The 12,461-nt window shown below is 52.9% G+C and overlaps 2 protein-coding genes across 3 annotated transcripts; one reads left to right on the top strand and one right to left on the bottom strand.

Annotated features, from left to right (window-relative positions):
- The first annotated feature begins 28 nt into the window (after positions 1 to 28).
- Positions 29 to 10,704, top strand: UBXN11 (UBX domain protein 11). 2 transcript variants are annotated; one of them, XM_085081310.1, is made up of 12 exons: positions 29 to 64; positions 478 to 578; positions 1,297 to 1,351; positions 2,344 to 2,420; positions 2,904 to 3,015; positions 4,326 to 4,543; positions 4,843 to 4,920; positions 5,766 to 5,886; positions 6,761 to 6,864; positions 7,100 to 7,173; positions 7,870 to 8,016; positions 8,706 to 10,704. In XM_085081310.1, exons 2-12 carry the CDS (start codon positions 495 to 497, stop codon positions 8,869 to 8,871), a joined length of 1,236 nt encoding a protein of 411 aa, XP_084937436.1. In that variant the 5' UTR covers positions 29 to 64; positions 478 to 494; the 3' UTR covers positions 8,872 to 10,704. The 2 variants fall into 2 exon arrangements, with proteins under 2 accessions (XP_084937436.1, XP_084937437.1); XM_085081311.1 differs by having other exon boundaries at positions 7,100 to 7,167.
- On the bottom strand, positions 10,360 to 12,309 carry SH3BGRL3 (SH3 domain binding glutamate rich protein like 3). Its single transcript, XM_085081345.1, has 3 exons — positions 12,042 to 12,309; positions 11,579 to 11,746; positions 10,360 to 11,254 (listed from the first exon to the last, which is right to left on the bottom strand). The coding sequence occupies exons 1-3, from the start codon at positions 12,252 to 12,254 to the stop codon at positions 11,189 to 11,191; spliced, it is 447 nt and encodes a 148-aa protein (XP_084937471.1). The 5' UTR covers positions 12,255 to 12,309; the 3' UTR covers positions 10,360 to 11,188.
- Positions 12,310 to 12,461: the final 152 nt, after the last annotated feature.

Genomic DNA, 12,461 nt, shown 5'->3' on the forward strand with positions numbered 1-12,461 from the left:
GGGCCAATCGCAGCGGCCCCACGTCGCCGTGGCAACCGCCCGTAAACAAGATGGCGGCGTGGGGGTGAGTGAGGCCTTGGGGACCAAAGGCGGGGACACCCCAGGGTCCGGAAACCCTCCCCAGGCTCGGGGATCGCCCCCGAGGGTCCTCCCAACACACCCCGGGTGCTCCCAGCGCTGCCACCCCTGTCAGCCCCCCCAGAGCACTCCTCCCCAGTCACCCCCTGGTTATCCCCCTTATTTTGAGCCCCTTTATGCCCCCCATCCCTCAAACTGCCCATTCTGACCGGAAAACAATGGTGGGGCACTGGGAGGAGGGGCTGATCACAAAAATGTACAGTTTGGGATTTTTTTGACAGCATTTTTGCTGATATTTTTAAAAATTACCCTGTCAAGCAAATGCCACCAAAGTGATATGAAAATAAAGCCCAATACACTCCAATCCTGGTCACAGGTAACAGGTGTTTGTGCTTTCAGGCGCAGCTCGTGCTGACATGGAGCTCACATCCTCTCTGATGGAAAAAATCGCTCTGTTGGAACAAAAAATAGAGAAACAAGAACAAGAAATCCACCTGAAGGTAAAAGTCAGCCTCTTGCTGAGCCTGCTCTGCCCTGGCACAGGAGTTTTACCTCTCACACTTGTGTGGGCTCACAAGTTCATCTGAGGACTGCTCTGTTAATTACCCAAATGACCCCTTTGCACAGCGATAGAGCAGTTGGATCAGGCCTTGGGGTGGCAGAGGGGACAGTCCCTGCTGTCACTTCTTGCAGCAGTGACTGTCAGCACCCTGGCACTAAGATCAGCAGCTCTTTCGCTTCAGAAATTTCTTTTTTCCCTCCTGTGGTGGTGCATTCCCCCTTTTGTTTTCTGAAATAGCAGCTGCTCATAGCAGAGTCATCCTGGAGCAGCCCTCTCTGCATCACTGAATAGGATAAATACCCTTTAAAAGCTTAGAATAAATATGGATTTTTGTTTGGTTTGGGCGTTTTTTTAAGAAGTGGCTGCAGAGATGCTGGTTTGTTTCTAGATCAGCCCCTCCCTGATGTCTGAGCAGGAGCATCTCATGCAGAAGGGGCATTCCTGGAGTTCTCCATTTATCCCACCCCTCATTTGAGTCTAATTAAGGTATTTGTGAGGTGATTCAGCCCTTCTGACCCTTTAGCCTGTCTCTGGCTGGAAGAGGACCTGCACCAGCCTCACTAATTGTCCCAGCCAGGACTAATTGTGCCAACTCTGCCTGGAGGTGCTGAGGCCCAGGAACTGACCCAGGTTCACTGTTTGTTTTGCCCCTGAAGGACGAGAGGATTGCTGAACTCGAGGAGAAGATAAAGACTCTTCAGAAAGGAGAAGGTAAAAATTGTTCTCCCTTTGGCATCTGTGGCTACAGAGCTCTGGGTAAGGCAACAGATCAGGCTTGGGACATCTCTGAGCTGTCCTTGGCTCCAAAACCCAGGAGCCTCCTTGGTGAGAAGTCCCAGCTACACAGAGGGACCATTTCCCAAAGCAGATCTGCACTTTAACTTGTATCTGTTACTCTGGTGTTGCGCAAAACATCATTTCCTGACCTCTTTTCTATGGGTTTCTAAGTTTCCATGAGTGCAAAGCCAACCACGAACACCCGAGGATGGTCAGAACACCAAAGAGCAGTAAACACTGCAAAGTTCAAACAGGCAGGAAAGCAGCTGAAAGAAACCATAAAACCTACTTGGAGTTTCCCACAGGATTCCAGGTCTGGGCTTCCTTGTCCTGCAAGGCAGCCTAACTCTAAATCAAACCCAGCTTTCAGTGAGTCACTGAAGGGCTTTTCCCCTATTCAGTTCCCTGGAATCCAGCAGCTTTCCAGCCCCAGCTGGAGCCCACACACCACACATTTCCTGCAATGGCTAAACTGACTTTTCTGGGCAGAGCTGTGGTGAGTTCTCCATTTCCTGAGCACAAAACAAACACGTATATCAAACCACAAACACGTGTTTTGTACCTCCTCGTGCATTGTTCTGCCATCCAGCCAAGGTTTTGAGATCCAGCTTTAGTGGACACCTGCTCATTTTGGGCTCCTTCAGACTGAAAGAGCCAAGCCATTTCCACTGAATAACTGCCAACAGCACCACTCACATCATCTCCCACAGCATAGAACTTCACCAGGGTTGTTCACAACTATCTTTCAGTCTGTCAGTGTTGTTGCCAAACCACACATGTTGAATTGTCACATTCACCTCCTATGTCCCACGGGTTGAGTTCGCTGAGCACAGGCAGGGCCTGCTGGGGCTCTGCCTTGTGTGACACAGGTGATTCACAGCTCTCCTTTGAGGTTCTACATAGAAACATCAGGATTTCTCCTACAGATGCTTCTGACTCATCCACCTCAGAAGAACTGGAAATGAGGTGCCTTCAGCTGCAGAGACAGGTCTGGGAGATGGAGGTGAGGTACCTGCTCTGCTCACCCTGAGCCATCTGCTCCTTTGGTTCGAGATCATTGCAGTCCCAGTCTGGCCTTTTTCAAGCTGCCCCTTTGATCATCACAACTCTTCAGCTCTGGAAAGAAAGAGCAGCTTGGATGTGAGCAACAGGGCAGGAGGAGGTTTTGAACACACAAACATCTGTGGCTCCTGTAAGCTGCTTTTTGATTTCCAGGGATGTAGAAAAGTCCCTTGCAGCTCCTGCAGTCTTGGAAGATTCCACTGCCACTACAAATCTTTTCTCCTCCCTTTTCCCTACTATTGATAGAGCTGCTATCACTGCCCTGCCAGAGAGTCTGTCTGTCTGCCAGGGCCAAGGAGCCCCAAAACAAACCTCTTCCACCTCCCCTTCTGCCTCTCACAGTCACAACAAAATACTCTCAGGCTCCCATTTCCAGTTTTCTGAAGCTCTGGTCACGAACACTAATTTGACTTTCCTCTTTCAGCGGTTCCTGAATGACTATGGTCTGATTTGGGTTGGAGAGACACGAGACCAGCTGGAAGATACAGAATCACTCCAGGATGAAGAGGAGCTGCCAGGAAACCTCTGGAAGCCTGGTAAAGCACCAGCACCCTTGGCTGAAGCTGCTCTCCCAGCTCCCACTGCATGCATAGAGAAAGGAGAGCAGATAAGCACCAAAACCTCAGCATTTGGGTCTTCAAAGTTTGTGATTCTGTGCCAAGATCTTCACATCAGTCCATCTCAGGGACTCAGACACGGAGCAATCTAACAGGAACTCAGCAGAATGTTTAATTTTATATACCTGTATTTTTTACACCCTTATCAGGGAAGAGGAGAGAATCTGATGGCTCAGCCCTTCAGGAGAAGGCCTCACAGCAGCTGTTTCCTGCAGGATTCACAAACCCTGCACATTTGAGTCTTGCCTGCTCTAATGACATTGACATAGAGTGGGTGGAAAATGGAATCAGGTGCTTTGTGTACACAGGAGCTGTAGTAACTTACCCACAGTCTGGCTCCAGCAGAGAATATTGTTTGCCTTTCCTCCCAGCCACCATGTGCAGGATTTAATTGAGACCTGACTCTGCTGCCTGGGGTCCAAGCAGGTTTGGCAGTGGCTCCTTAGAAAGTGGTAGTAGAGAAAAAAATAAAATTATTTGGGCTGCAGAGCCAATGTTGCTTCCTAACCCCCATGCAAATATTAGACTAGACCTTCCCTTAGATGCAGGAGAAGAGAGGCAGACAGAGATCAGAAGAAACAGTTTTGGTTTCAGCTCACTGACCCTTTTGAAGGGTTCAGATTTCTGCATCATCCTTTAGCAACTCATAAAAAGCAGAACAACCAAAGACTCTTAACTCAACATAGATCTTTTCTCTCATTTCCTCTTCTGACTTCATTCCTCTGTCCTGTCACAGCCCCTTTACTGCTTCACCCTGTCACCCTCAAACACCCAGAAAAACATCCTTGCCGAGTCCCTGCCCTGGTGCAGGCAGCTGCCTCTGTTTACCCCTGGCACCTCCTCAGCACCTGTGCCCTGATCCATTGATCCAATCTGCCTAATCCAACTCGTGCAGCTCCTCATCATGCACTGCACAGGGACAGCACAACACTTGTGAGAGGATAAACAAGGCCAGGAGCTGAGCGTGGGCCCCACGAGCTGCCCCTGGAGCTCGGAGTTTGCAGCTCCAGCTCTGCATCTCTGCCCCGCCCTTGTGGTTTTGCACACACCCATGTGGACCTGGCAAGTGGTGCACCACAGCAAAAGGTTGCACCACATTCTGCAAACATGTGAAAGCCATAGCACAGACAGCCCAAAAATGTCGGGGCTTAAACACACCTAGAATTCATACAGATAAATCTGTTCAGCCACCACCCCTTTCCCCAGTAACTCTGATCCCTCTGCCACAGGTGAAGACGTTGTTTGCCAACACCAGATTGATTTTGATTTAATCTTGGAGAATGTTAAGGATTTGAACTCGCTGGTTGGAGAAGGCATCTCTCAGATCGAGCACACAGCCCGGGGGGCTCGGCTGAGGCGGCCAGAGCCTCTCCCTCTCATCCTGTACCAAAATGGGATCATCCTGGGCAACGGAGCCTTCCGGCCCTACCAGCACCCAGCCACGCAGGTATGAAAGGGCTGGAGAGGAGTTAGTGTCATCCTGGCACCACTCACTAAGCCCCAGGAGAGGGGATGGGGCTTCTGAGCTCATGTCAGTCCTCCAAAGGAGCCCAGCTCCACGCCTGTATCCCCACAGTGCCTTTAAAGCCTTGTATGTCTGTGTGCAGTGATTTTTAGAGATGAAGATTCTGTGTCTTTGATGCAGAGCTTTCTGCACGTCCACAACACCACAAACCCAGCAGAAAGATCAGTCCTGAGCTAAACAGAAAGTCTGAGGTGGGACCATATGCTCTCCTGTTGTTTCAGCAATGTCTGCAGGACATCATGGATGGCTATTTCCCCTCAGAGCTGCAGCCACGCTACCCCGATGGTGTTCCCTTGCAGGCAAGTGCCACACCCAGCTTTAGGGCAGAAATTGCTCTCTTGCTTCCCAAGACTGTTCAGGTTTTCTTTCATCCATCTGCTGGATGCTCCCCACAGCAAGTGGAGGTTTGTGGTGCTGTGCAGGTGTGTCTGGGGAAAAGGGAGGCAGGGAGGGCACCTGCAGCAGCCGTTAGAGGAAATGTTTCAGCATCAAGGTTCAAAGGTTTCTGTGCCTCAGTGAACCTGGCTTGAAACAAAGCTTCCAAGAGCACAGCATTGCTCTTACATTGCTCTGTAAGAGAAGCAGCACATGCAGGAAATGAAGAGCTGTGTCACAAAAAGGAGGGGGAAAAGGTTTTCAAATAGTTCCCCTGAAAAAGCCTTTAAACTGAGATTGAACAAGTACCTTGCAAAGAGGATGTCATGAGACTATTTTTTGCCACAGTTTAAATGGATTTGGCCACCTGAGGTTCTCTTGGGCCCCAGTTTTTGATTTCTCAGAAATGGCAAAGAGCCAAAGCCACATTTGCAGACAGAGAGCCTCTGAGGACTCAAATCTAGGTTTTGGAATGCACCTGAAACGTCAGCAGGCAGAACCAGAGGCTGGACCTACCCACTGCCACGAAGAAACCAGGGCACAGCTGCATGAACAGGATGAGGTCAGGCCAGCTGGAGCAAGCTGGGAACTGTGAAAGTTAGGAAGTCACAAGGAAGGGGGATTGTGCAAAGCTCTGGGGACTGAGGTTCCCTATAACCTGTGCATCACTGGTTTCATTTGGGGTTTACGACTGCTGGTTGTCCTTACTCTGGTTTATTGGCTCTGATGCAGCAAGAGGAGCTTGCACAACCGTCAGATTTGTTTCCAGGTCACTGACAGGAGGGATGTGGTGTTTCAGAAACAAGACCATCCAGGGAGCTTTCCTGGCCTTGGCCAGATGGTTGGTACTTCAGAATCCAGCAAAGTGCAGGAAACCTCTGAGATCACAGGTAAAATCCTAAACACACCTCAAAAGTGCAGCTTATTCTCGAAGAGGAGGGTTCTGAAACCTTACCAGGGCAGTGCAGGTGGTAGCAGGGCAATGTGAGAGCCTCAGCAAGGAAGGCAACACTTCTGGGTCAGGGCCTGGTGTTGCCTCAGAAGGTGGGAGCCAGCAGCACACACAGGGTCCTCTCGTGTTAATCCTCCTACAGAATGAGACATGACAAGTAATAAAAGAATAGAAATTCAGCAGATTTCCGAAAACATATCTGCCCTGTGCCTTTCTGAAAGGCCAAGCTCCTTCTACCTTCACCACATCAAAGGATGCTGAGGGAACCCTGCAGGTCTGGGGGGAAAGTTGCTTGTAAGCACCCCTCCTTTCTCCTACAAGCTCATTCCAAAAATGAGAGATCTTCAAACCAAATCAACCATAACTGTACTGAATATGGGACAGTTTCTGTTCAGACTTTCACAACAGAATATGGGACATCAAAGGCCACAGATTCCTCATTTTGCTTCTAGACACTCACAGTCTGTGTAATCAGTACCTGACAGGGATGGGAAGTCAAACAGTCAGTCAGAGAGACAGAAATAAGTGGGTTTGTGGGTGCATCACTAAATAACCCACCAGCCTTACCTGCCTGCTGTGCATCCCAGCTGTGCACTGAACAGGCTGCACAGTTCTGGATGTTGACAGTCAAACATTCAGTGGAGCAGAAAGTGGGACAACTTCAAGGGAGGAACTTGAGAGCCTCACATGGGTGCTGAGAGCTCTCCCTATCGGCTGCTGCGCTCTCTCCTTTCACCAAATCAGCCTCTTCTGAGGGAAAAATGTTTGTCACAAAGGTCACACACAGACATATCCCCCCTCTGCTCTCACAGGTCCCAAAGCCTCTTTGGAGCAGTTTCCCAACAAGCTTTCCAAGTCCCTGAAGCACAGAGGGAGAGTGGGCAGTGCCCGAGGTGTGGCCAGAGCAGCACCACAGGTACAAGTGGACTCCTCAGACACCCCCAGGAGCAGAGCAGGGACGATTCCCTGGACTCAGCTCCCTTCACAACACCAGCACTCCCTCCCTGGGCCTCTCTCAGGTCCATGTAGCCTCTCAGAGAGGCTGCAGCAGAGCACACGTGGCACTTGGCACCTGCCTCGGGGCTGTGCCAGCACTGGCTGCTCTCCCTGCAGCCCAGGCAGTGTTGACACTCACCTGGCTTTGCTTGCAGGGCTCTGATGGGCAGCAGAGCAGCAGAGAAATCCTGGTGGGAACATCCAGGCTGGCTGCCCTGGAGAGGTACAGGTAGAGCCCCCTAACCCCAGCCCTGTCAGGATATCCTCTTCCTCCTATTTCATCACTGCAGGTTTAGTTGAGGAAGTAAATGGACTTTCCCCTTTTATACCTCAGCAATAGTTAGAAAAAAGGCCAAGTTTGGTCTTTTGGGAAAACCACTGAATTTTTCATGGCAAACATGCCATATTTTACATCTCGAACAAAAAGCTTCTGTTGTTCAAAATGTCACTTATTTATGTGAAAGCTTTCCTGACAGCAAGCCCAAGAATTTGAAACCATTGAAGGAGCTCTTTGCAATCATGTTAAGTGGGAGAATCCCTCCAGGAAACTGATGCCCAAGTTGGAGGTCTCACTAATAGCACTTTTCCATTCAGTCTTCTGGCAAGCCAAGACCCAAATAGCTCATAAAAAAAACCCCAAGCAGATTATTTTTAATCAAAGTAGGGCAAAGTACTTACCAGACAGCCCTGATTTAAAATGAAAAAGCTAAAAAAAGTCTACAACCCTCTTCAAGGCACCTTCAGGCTGGGAAAGCAAAGCAGCATTTTGGGCAGTGGGTTGGTCTGGTTGCCCATGGTCAGATGGGGCCTCGTTCACTTCAAGGACATTCCCAAACATTAAACTCTCCTCCCCTTTTCTGGTCATGGAGGCTCTGCTTGTTGAGTGGAACTCACTCCTGGGCTGACAGGGTGTTCTGATCCCCAGGGTGAAGCCGACTGAGGAGGCTGAAGCTCGTGCCCCTGATTTCTGCACTCTGCGCATCAAATCCGAGAGCGGGGAGCAGACGTACGAGGTGAAGATGCTGCTCACAGACACCATCGGGGACCTGCGCCAGCACCTCGCCCACATCAGGTAACCCAGGACTCCCTGCCTTCCTTGCCTGGCTCTGTAGGACCCCAGAAAAGGGTTCTTGAAGCTCTGGAGCTTCAAACATCAGCCTGAGCTGGGTCACAGCCCCAGCCCTGTCCCAGACACTCTCCAGGCAGCAGTGCCATGGTCCTGAGAAACTCAGAGCATTTCATACCCACTTTTGCCATGCAGCAGCAGAGATAAGCTTCCTCTGTCCTCCCAAAATTGCCATCAGATCCAGGCCCATTGCTGCCTTTGTCTCCATCCAGCACTCACTCAATTTTTACCACCATTCCCAAGGTGCTAGAAGCTGAGCTGCAGCCTTTTCTTGGCTCAGCCAGCTCTGTGTCCCAACACACTCAATGCTGCCCAAGGGCTCACTCAGCCTATTGGTGACAGTTCCAGATGGCTGAGAGCCCCCTTTGCTCTCCCCTCTTCCCACTCCTGTTGCAGGCCATGGCCTCAGTGTGAGCCCAGCGTGAGCTCAGTGCTGCTGGGATGCACAAGCCTCCTTCCTTCCCACTGCAGCTGTGCAGCTGGAAAGGCTGCTCCGTGCCTGGCTGGCTGCAGTTTGGGCTGGAAGCCCTTTTTTTTTTTTTGCTCTTGCATAACCACAGCTGGATCAGTCAAAGCATCCCAGCAAAACCTTGGGGGATCCTTTGAGTAGGAAAGATTGTGCTGTTCTTTCCTAGGGGTGGAAACTCGGACTCGTATGAGATCATCAGCACCTTTCCCCAGAGGGTGTACACGGACAACTCCAGGAGCCTGCAGGAATGTGGGTTGGTCCCCAACGCCTCCCTGCTGCTGCGGAGAAAAGACCTCTCCCGACAGGAGGGGATGGAGCTGCAAACAGCATAGGAGCTCTGAACCCCGAGCTCTGCCTCTCACTGTTACCCAACCTGCCCTGGCTGGGAAGAAGGGAGAGGTTTTCTTTCCAGATTTAGTTTCATTGTGCCATTACACCTGGGATGGAGAGCAGAGAGGGCCAGGCCCAGTCCTGCTGCCTCACAGTGGGTCTGGTCCCCAAGACAGGTGGGCTCCCAACTGGGACACTTCCATCAGCTCACACCTGGGCTCCAGGCCTGGCTCCTCATCTCTGGGAAGGGTTGCACAGGCTGACCCCTGCCCAGGGGAGCCTGCCAGCTTCACCTGGCACTGGGCAGCTGCTTAGCTGGGCTCAGGGACTCCGGAGCAGCAGCATGGACACACAGCCAGGGACAGTTTGCTTTCCACACACAGCTGCTCCCTGCAAATTTCACCTGCACTGACACCTGGAGACAAACAGGCTCAGTTCTGCAGTCTCTGCTGAAGCTAAACCTGAAGGCCTTGAGCCATTGCAGTGCTGGGGCTGAGCCAGACTCGACTCAGCCAGGAGATCCTGCTACTGGGTTTCCTGTACGTGCACAGCTCCTTCCCTTGGACAGCCCCCAGCTCCAGCGGGGCCCAGGCTGCAGCCTGCCCGGAGGTTCCCGCCCTCCTCCCTGCTGCTGCCGGCGCTGGATGCTGCAACAGGACACCATGTCATTGGAGAAGAGCATAATCCCTCTGCGGCGTCTCAGCCGAACCCTGAATAAAGCATCTTCCTCCCTCTCCCGTGGGCTGGGGCTGCACTTTTCCCTTTCCCTTTCCCCAGCACATTCTTCCCATTCCAGCTGTGACAAGCTCTCACTTGACTCCCAGCTGACAACACTCCCACTCATTGAGGCAGTGCCTTCTGGCAGGTTCCCTCTTTGCAGAGACCCAGCCCTCATTAAAGGCTCCTAATAAAACCCTTTATTTCAGCTGCAATTTCCACTTCCTTTAGATTTCAAAGGCACAGTTGCTGTGGAAGCTCAGGGTGCCCAGAGCTCTTCCCAGACCAGAGCTGCACAACTCAAACACAGGAAGCAAACCAGCTGCTTCCACAGCTCCCCGTGAGCAGTGACTCAACCCAAACAGCTCTCCCTCAGCTTCCTCCTTCTCCCACCTGTAGCAGACTCAGGAGCAGCTGTTTCCACTGCCTGTCCATATCCTGGTCTAGGCAGTCTTTGTGCCAGGGCTTTGTTTTTCACTCCCATGTCTGGCTGAGGCTGTCCCTGCCCTGGGCTGCTGCTGTCACCACGCAGAGGAGAGGAATGCTCTGGTACCTGTCACTACTGCGCCGTAGGACATTCAGACACGTCCTGTGAGCCTTTGATTAGCAGCAGCAATCTAAGGTGTTAAGATCTTTGTGTCAGGCTGCAGCAGCACGTACAACCCACTTAGCTTCTCTCAGCTGGAAATGACTCACAATCCTTAGGTAGGGTGATGTTTAACCTGTAGCCAAAATAAAACCAGATTTAAAAGAAATGCAGGAGTAGCAACGTGAAAGGTACAGTAACATTTAATAGCATCTCGGAAGACAACACTGGTTATAAACTTGCTTTTTGGCAGGAAAACAAAATGCACTTGGTCCAGGATTGCAAAAAAGCCAACTCAAAAGAGGAAAGATCAGACAGCTGGAGCATCAGCTGTTCTGGGGCAGCCCTGAGCCATTAATGCTCACAAGGGAGCCCTGGTCAGGGCTGAGGGCAGCTGGAGCAGCACAGATGTCACTTCCAGCCCCATCCATCCCCACAGGCAGCCTTCGCCCCCAGCTCCTCCATGGTGGTCGCTCAGACCCCCAACTCTGTGCAGTACTTTTGCATTAAATTAAGACAAACAAAAAAAAAATTACTTAGTTGCCATAATCTCTACGGTTGAGATGAAGAGAGGGGAAAAAGGGGAAAAAAAGGAAGTGAGGCAGCAGAGTTTACAATTTTAACAGCAACTGGGAGAAGTGGGAAGTACCATGCAGCCCTAAGCCCTTCCCTCCTGAGGCAGGGGAGAGGGCTGAGGGCTGAGCACATCTCACACAGCCCCGGAGGCTTTGCTGTTTACAGAGGCACTGGAAGCTGCCGTGAGCCAGGCCCAGCTCTGCTCACAGGCCAAGCGCAGCGAGCATCACACTTTCTTTGGATCCCTCGGAGATGATCTCGGGTTAGGCAGGAGGGAGTCGGAGGCAGCTGCAATGAGGAGTTTTGGTCATGGGTTTTTCCCTGTGCTGGGATATGAGTCGTGGTGCCAGGACAGCGCTGACAACCTGGAGGTGAAGGTGGTCGGAGATGAGGGCGCTCAGGAATGCAGGTAGAGTCCAGGATGGGAGGGTAAGCAGGGCTCAGGCCAACTTCAGGAATTCCTGCAGAGTGTTTTGCTCCACCGCTTCCACGAAAAGCTCGTAATCCTGCAGGGAAACACCACAGTTGCTCACAAGGCAGAAGGGTCCCTGAGTGTGCAGCACAAAGTGGTTCACAGCACTGGCACCAGCTGGTTGTGCCAAGGATGACATGGCAAAGTGGGCACAGCCCCACTGTCACTCAAAGCCCTGGGCCCAGTTCCCCTTCTTCCCAAGCGAAACAGCCATGAACCCTGGCAGCACCTGGTCTCTGCACCTCACGGGAAATAACTTACAAGACACCTTGCACATGTGCAGCAAACCCAAGGGACAGAACATCACCCACCACCCAACCCCAGGATGCCAACCCCCAGCATGGAGCACCAGCCTCACCCCGCAGTACTGGTCTCCGTTGACGATCTGGGGTGGGATGGCTTTGGGGTTGCCTGCCTTCGCCCTCATCTCCTCCCGGAGAGCGTTGTCCTGGGAGATATCCACCAGCTCGTACTTGATGTTCTTCCCATCAAGGATTCGGGTTACTTCGCTCTGTTGGGATTTGATCTGGAACCCGAGTGGGAAAGGCAGGTTACGGGGAGATGGAGAGGAGCCCGAAGGGTGGGCGCACACCCAGCGTGCCAGCCACGCTCAGCACAGAGCCCGTGCCTGCGTGGGGGGACAGCCGGCACGGAGGGGTGGGTTTGGGGGAAGATGGGGACGGTACAGCGCGCGCAGGGGAGGGGACAGCGAGGATGGGGCGGGGGGGCTTCGCTGCTCCACGGAAGAGAGACGCCCACCCCCGGGAAGAGGGGCCCCGGTGCCCGCAGCCCTGCCCGCCGCAGCCCTGCCCGCCGCTCACCTCCCGGGAGCCGGTCACCGAGGTGCTGTAGACCTTGAGGGTGCTCATGGTGCGATCGCGGCCGCTCCCAGCGCTCAGCCCGGCCGAGGGAGGGACGGAGGGGAGGCTCGGCTGGGCGGGAGGGAGGGACGGAGGGATGGAGGGAGGAGCGGCAGCCCCGCCACCGCCCGGCATGTGACTGCGGAGGCCAATGGCGCTGGCGGGCTCGGGCATGCGGGCTCGGCGGGGCCACCGCCCTTACCGGCACCGGGGAGCCACTGCCACCGCCCCTACCGGCACCGGGGAACCACCGCCGTTACCGGCACCGGGGAACCGCCGCCACCACCCTTACCCGCACCGCGGAACCGCCGGCCCCGAGCCACCACCCTTACCGGCACCGGGGAGTCACTGCCACCGCCGTTACCGGCACCAAGCCACCGC

Source organism: Lichenostomus cassidix, chromosome 23 (genome assembly GCF_008360975.1).
Source record: "Lichenostomus cassidix isolate B80296 chromosome 23, HeHo_3.0, whole genome shotgun sequence".
NCBI lineage: Eukaryota > Metazoa > Chordata > Aves > Passeriformes > Meliphagidae > Lichenostomus > Lichenostomus cassidix.

Bases quoted from the DNA above. Each gene is read 5' to 3' on its own strand.
- SH3BGRL3 (XM_085081345.1), bottom strand. From the start codon at position 12,254: ATGCCCGAGCCCGCCAGCGCCATTGGCCTCCGCAGTCACATGCCGGGC. The intron at 11,747-12,041 runs GTGAGCGGCGGG...CTCGGGTTCCAG, and splicing joins CGGTGACCGGCTCCCGGGAG to ATCAAATCCCAACAGAGCGA. The intron at 11,255-11,578 runs GTGAGGCTGGTG...GTTTCCCTGCAG, and splicing joins ACGGAGACCAGTACTGCGGG to GATTACGAGCTTTTCGTGGA.
- UBXN11 (XM_085081310.1), top strand. From the start codon at position 495: ATGGAGCTCACATCCTCTCTGATGGAAAAAATCGCTCTGTTGGAACAA. The intron at 579-1,296 runs GTAAAAGTCAGC...TTGCCCCTGAAG, and splicing joins AACAAGAAATCCACCTGAAG to GACGAGAGGATTGCTGAACT. The intron at 4,921-5,765 runs GCAAGTGCCACA...ATTTGTTTCCAG, and splicing joins CCGATGGTGTTCCCTTGCAG to GTCACTGACAGGAGGGATGT.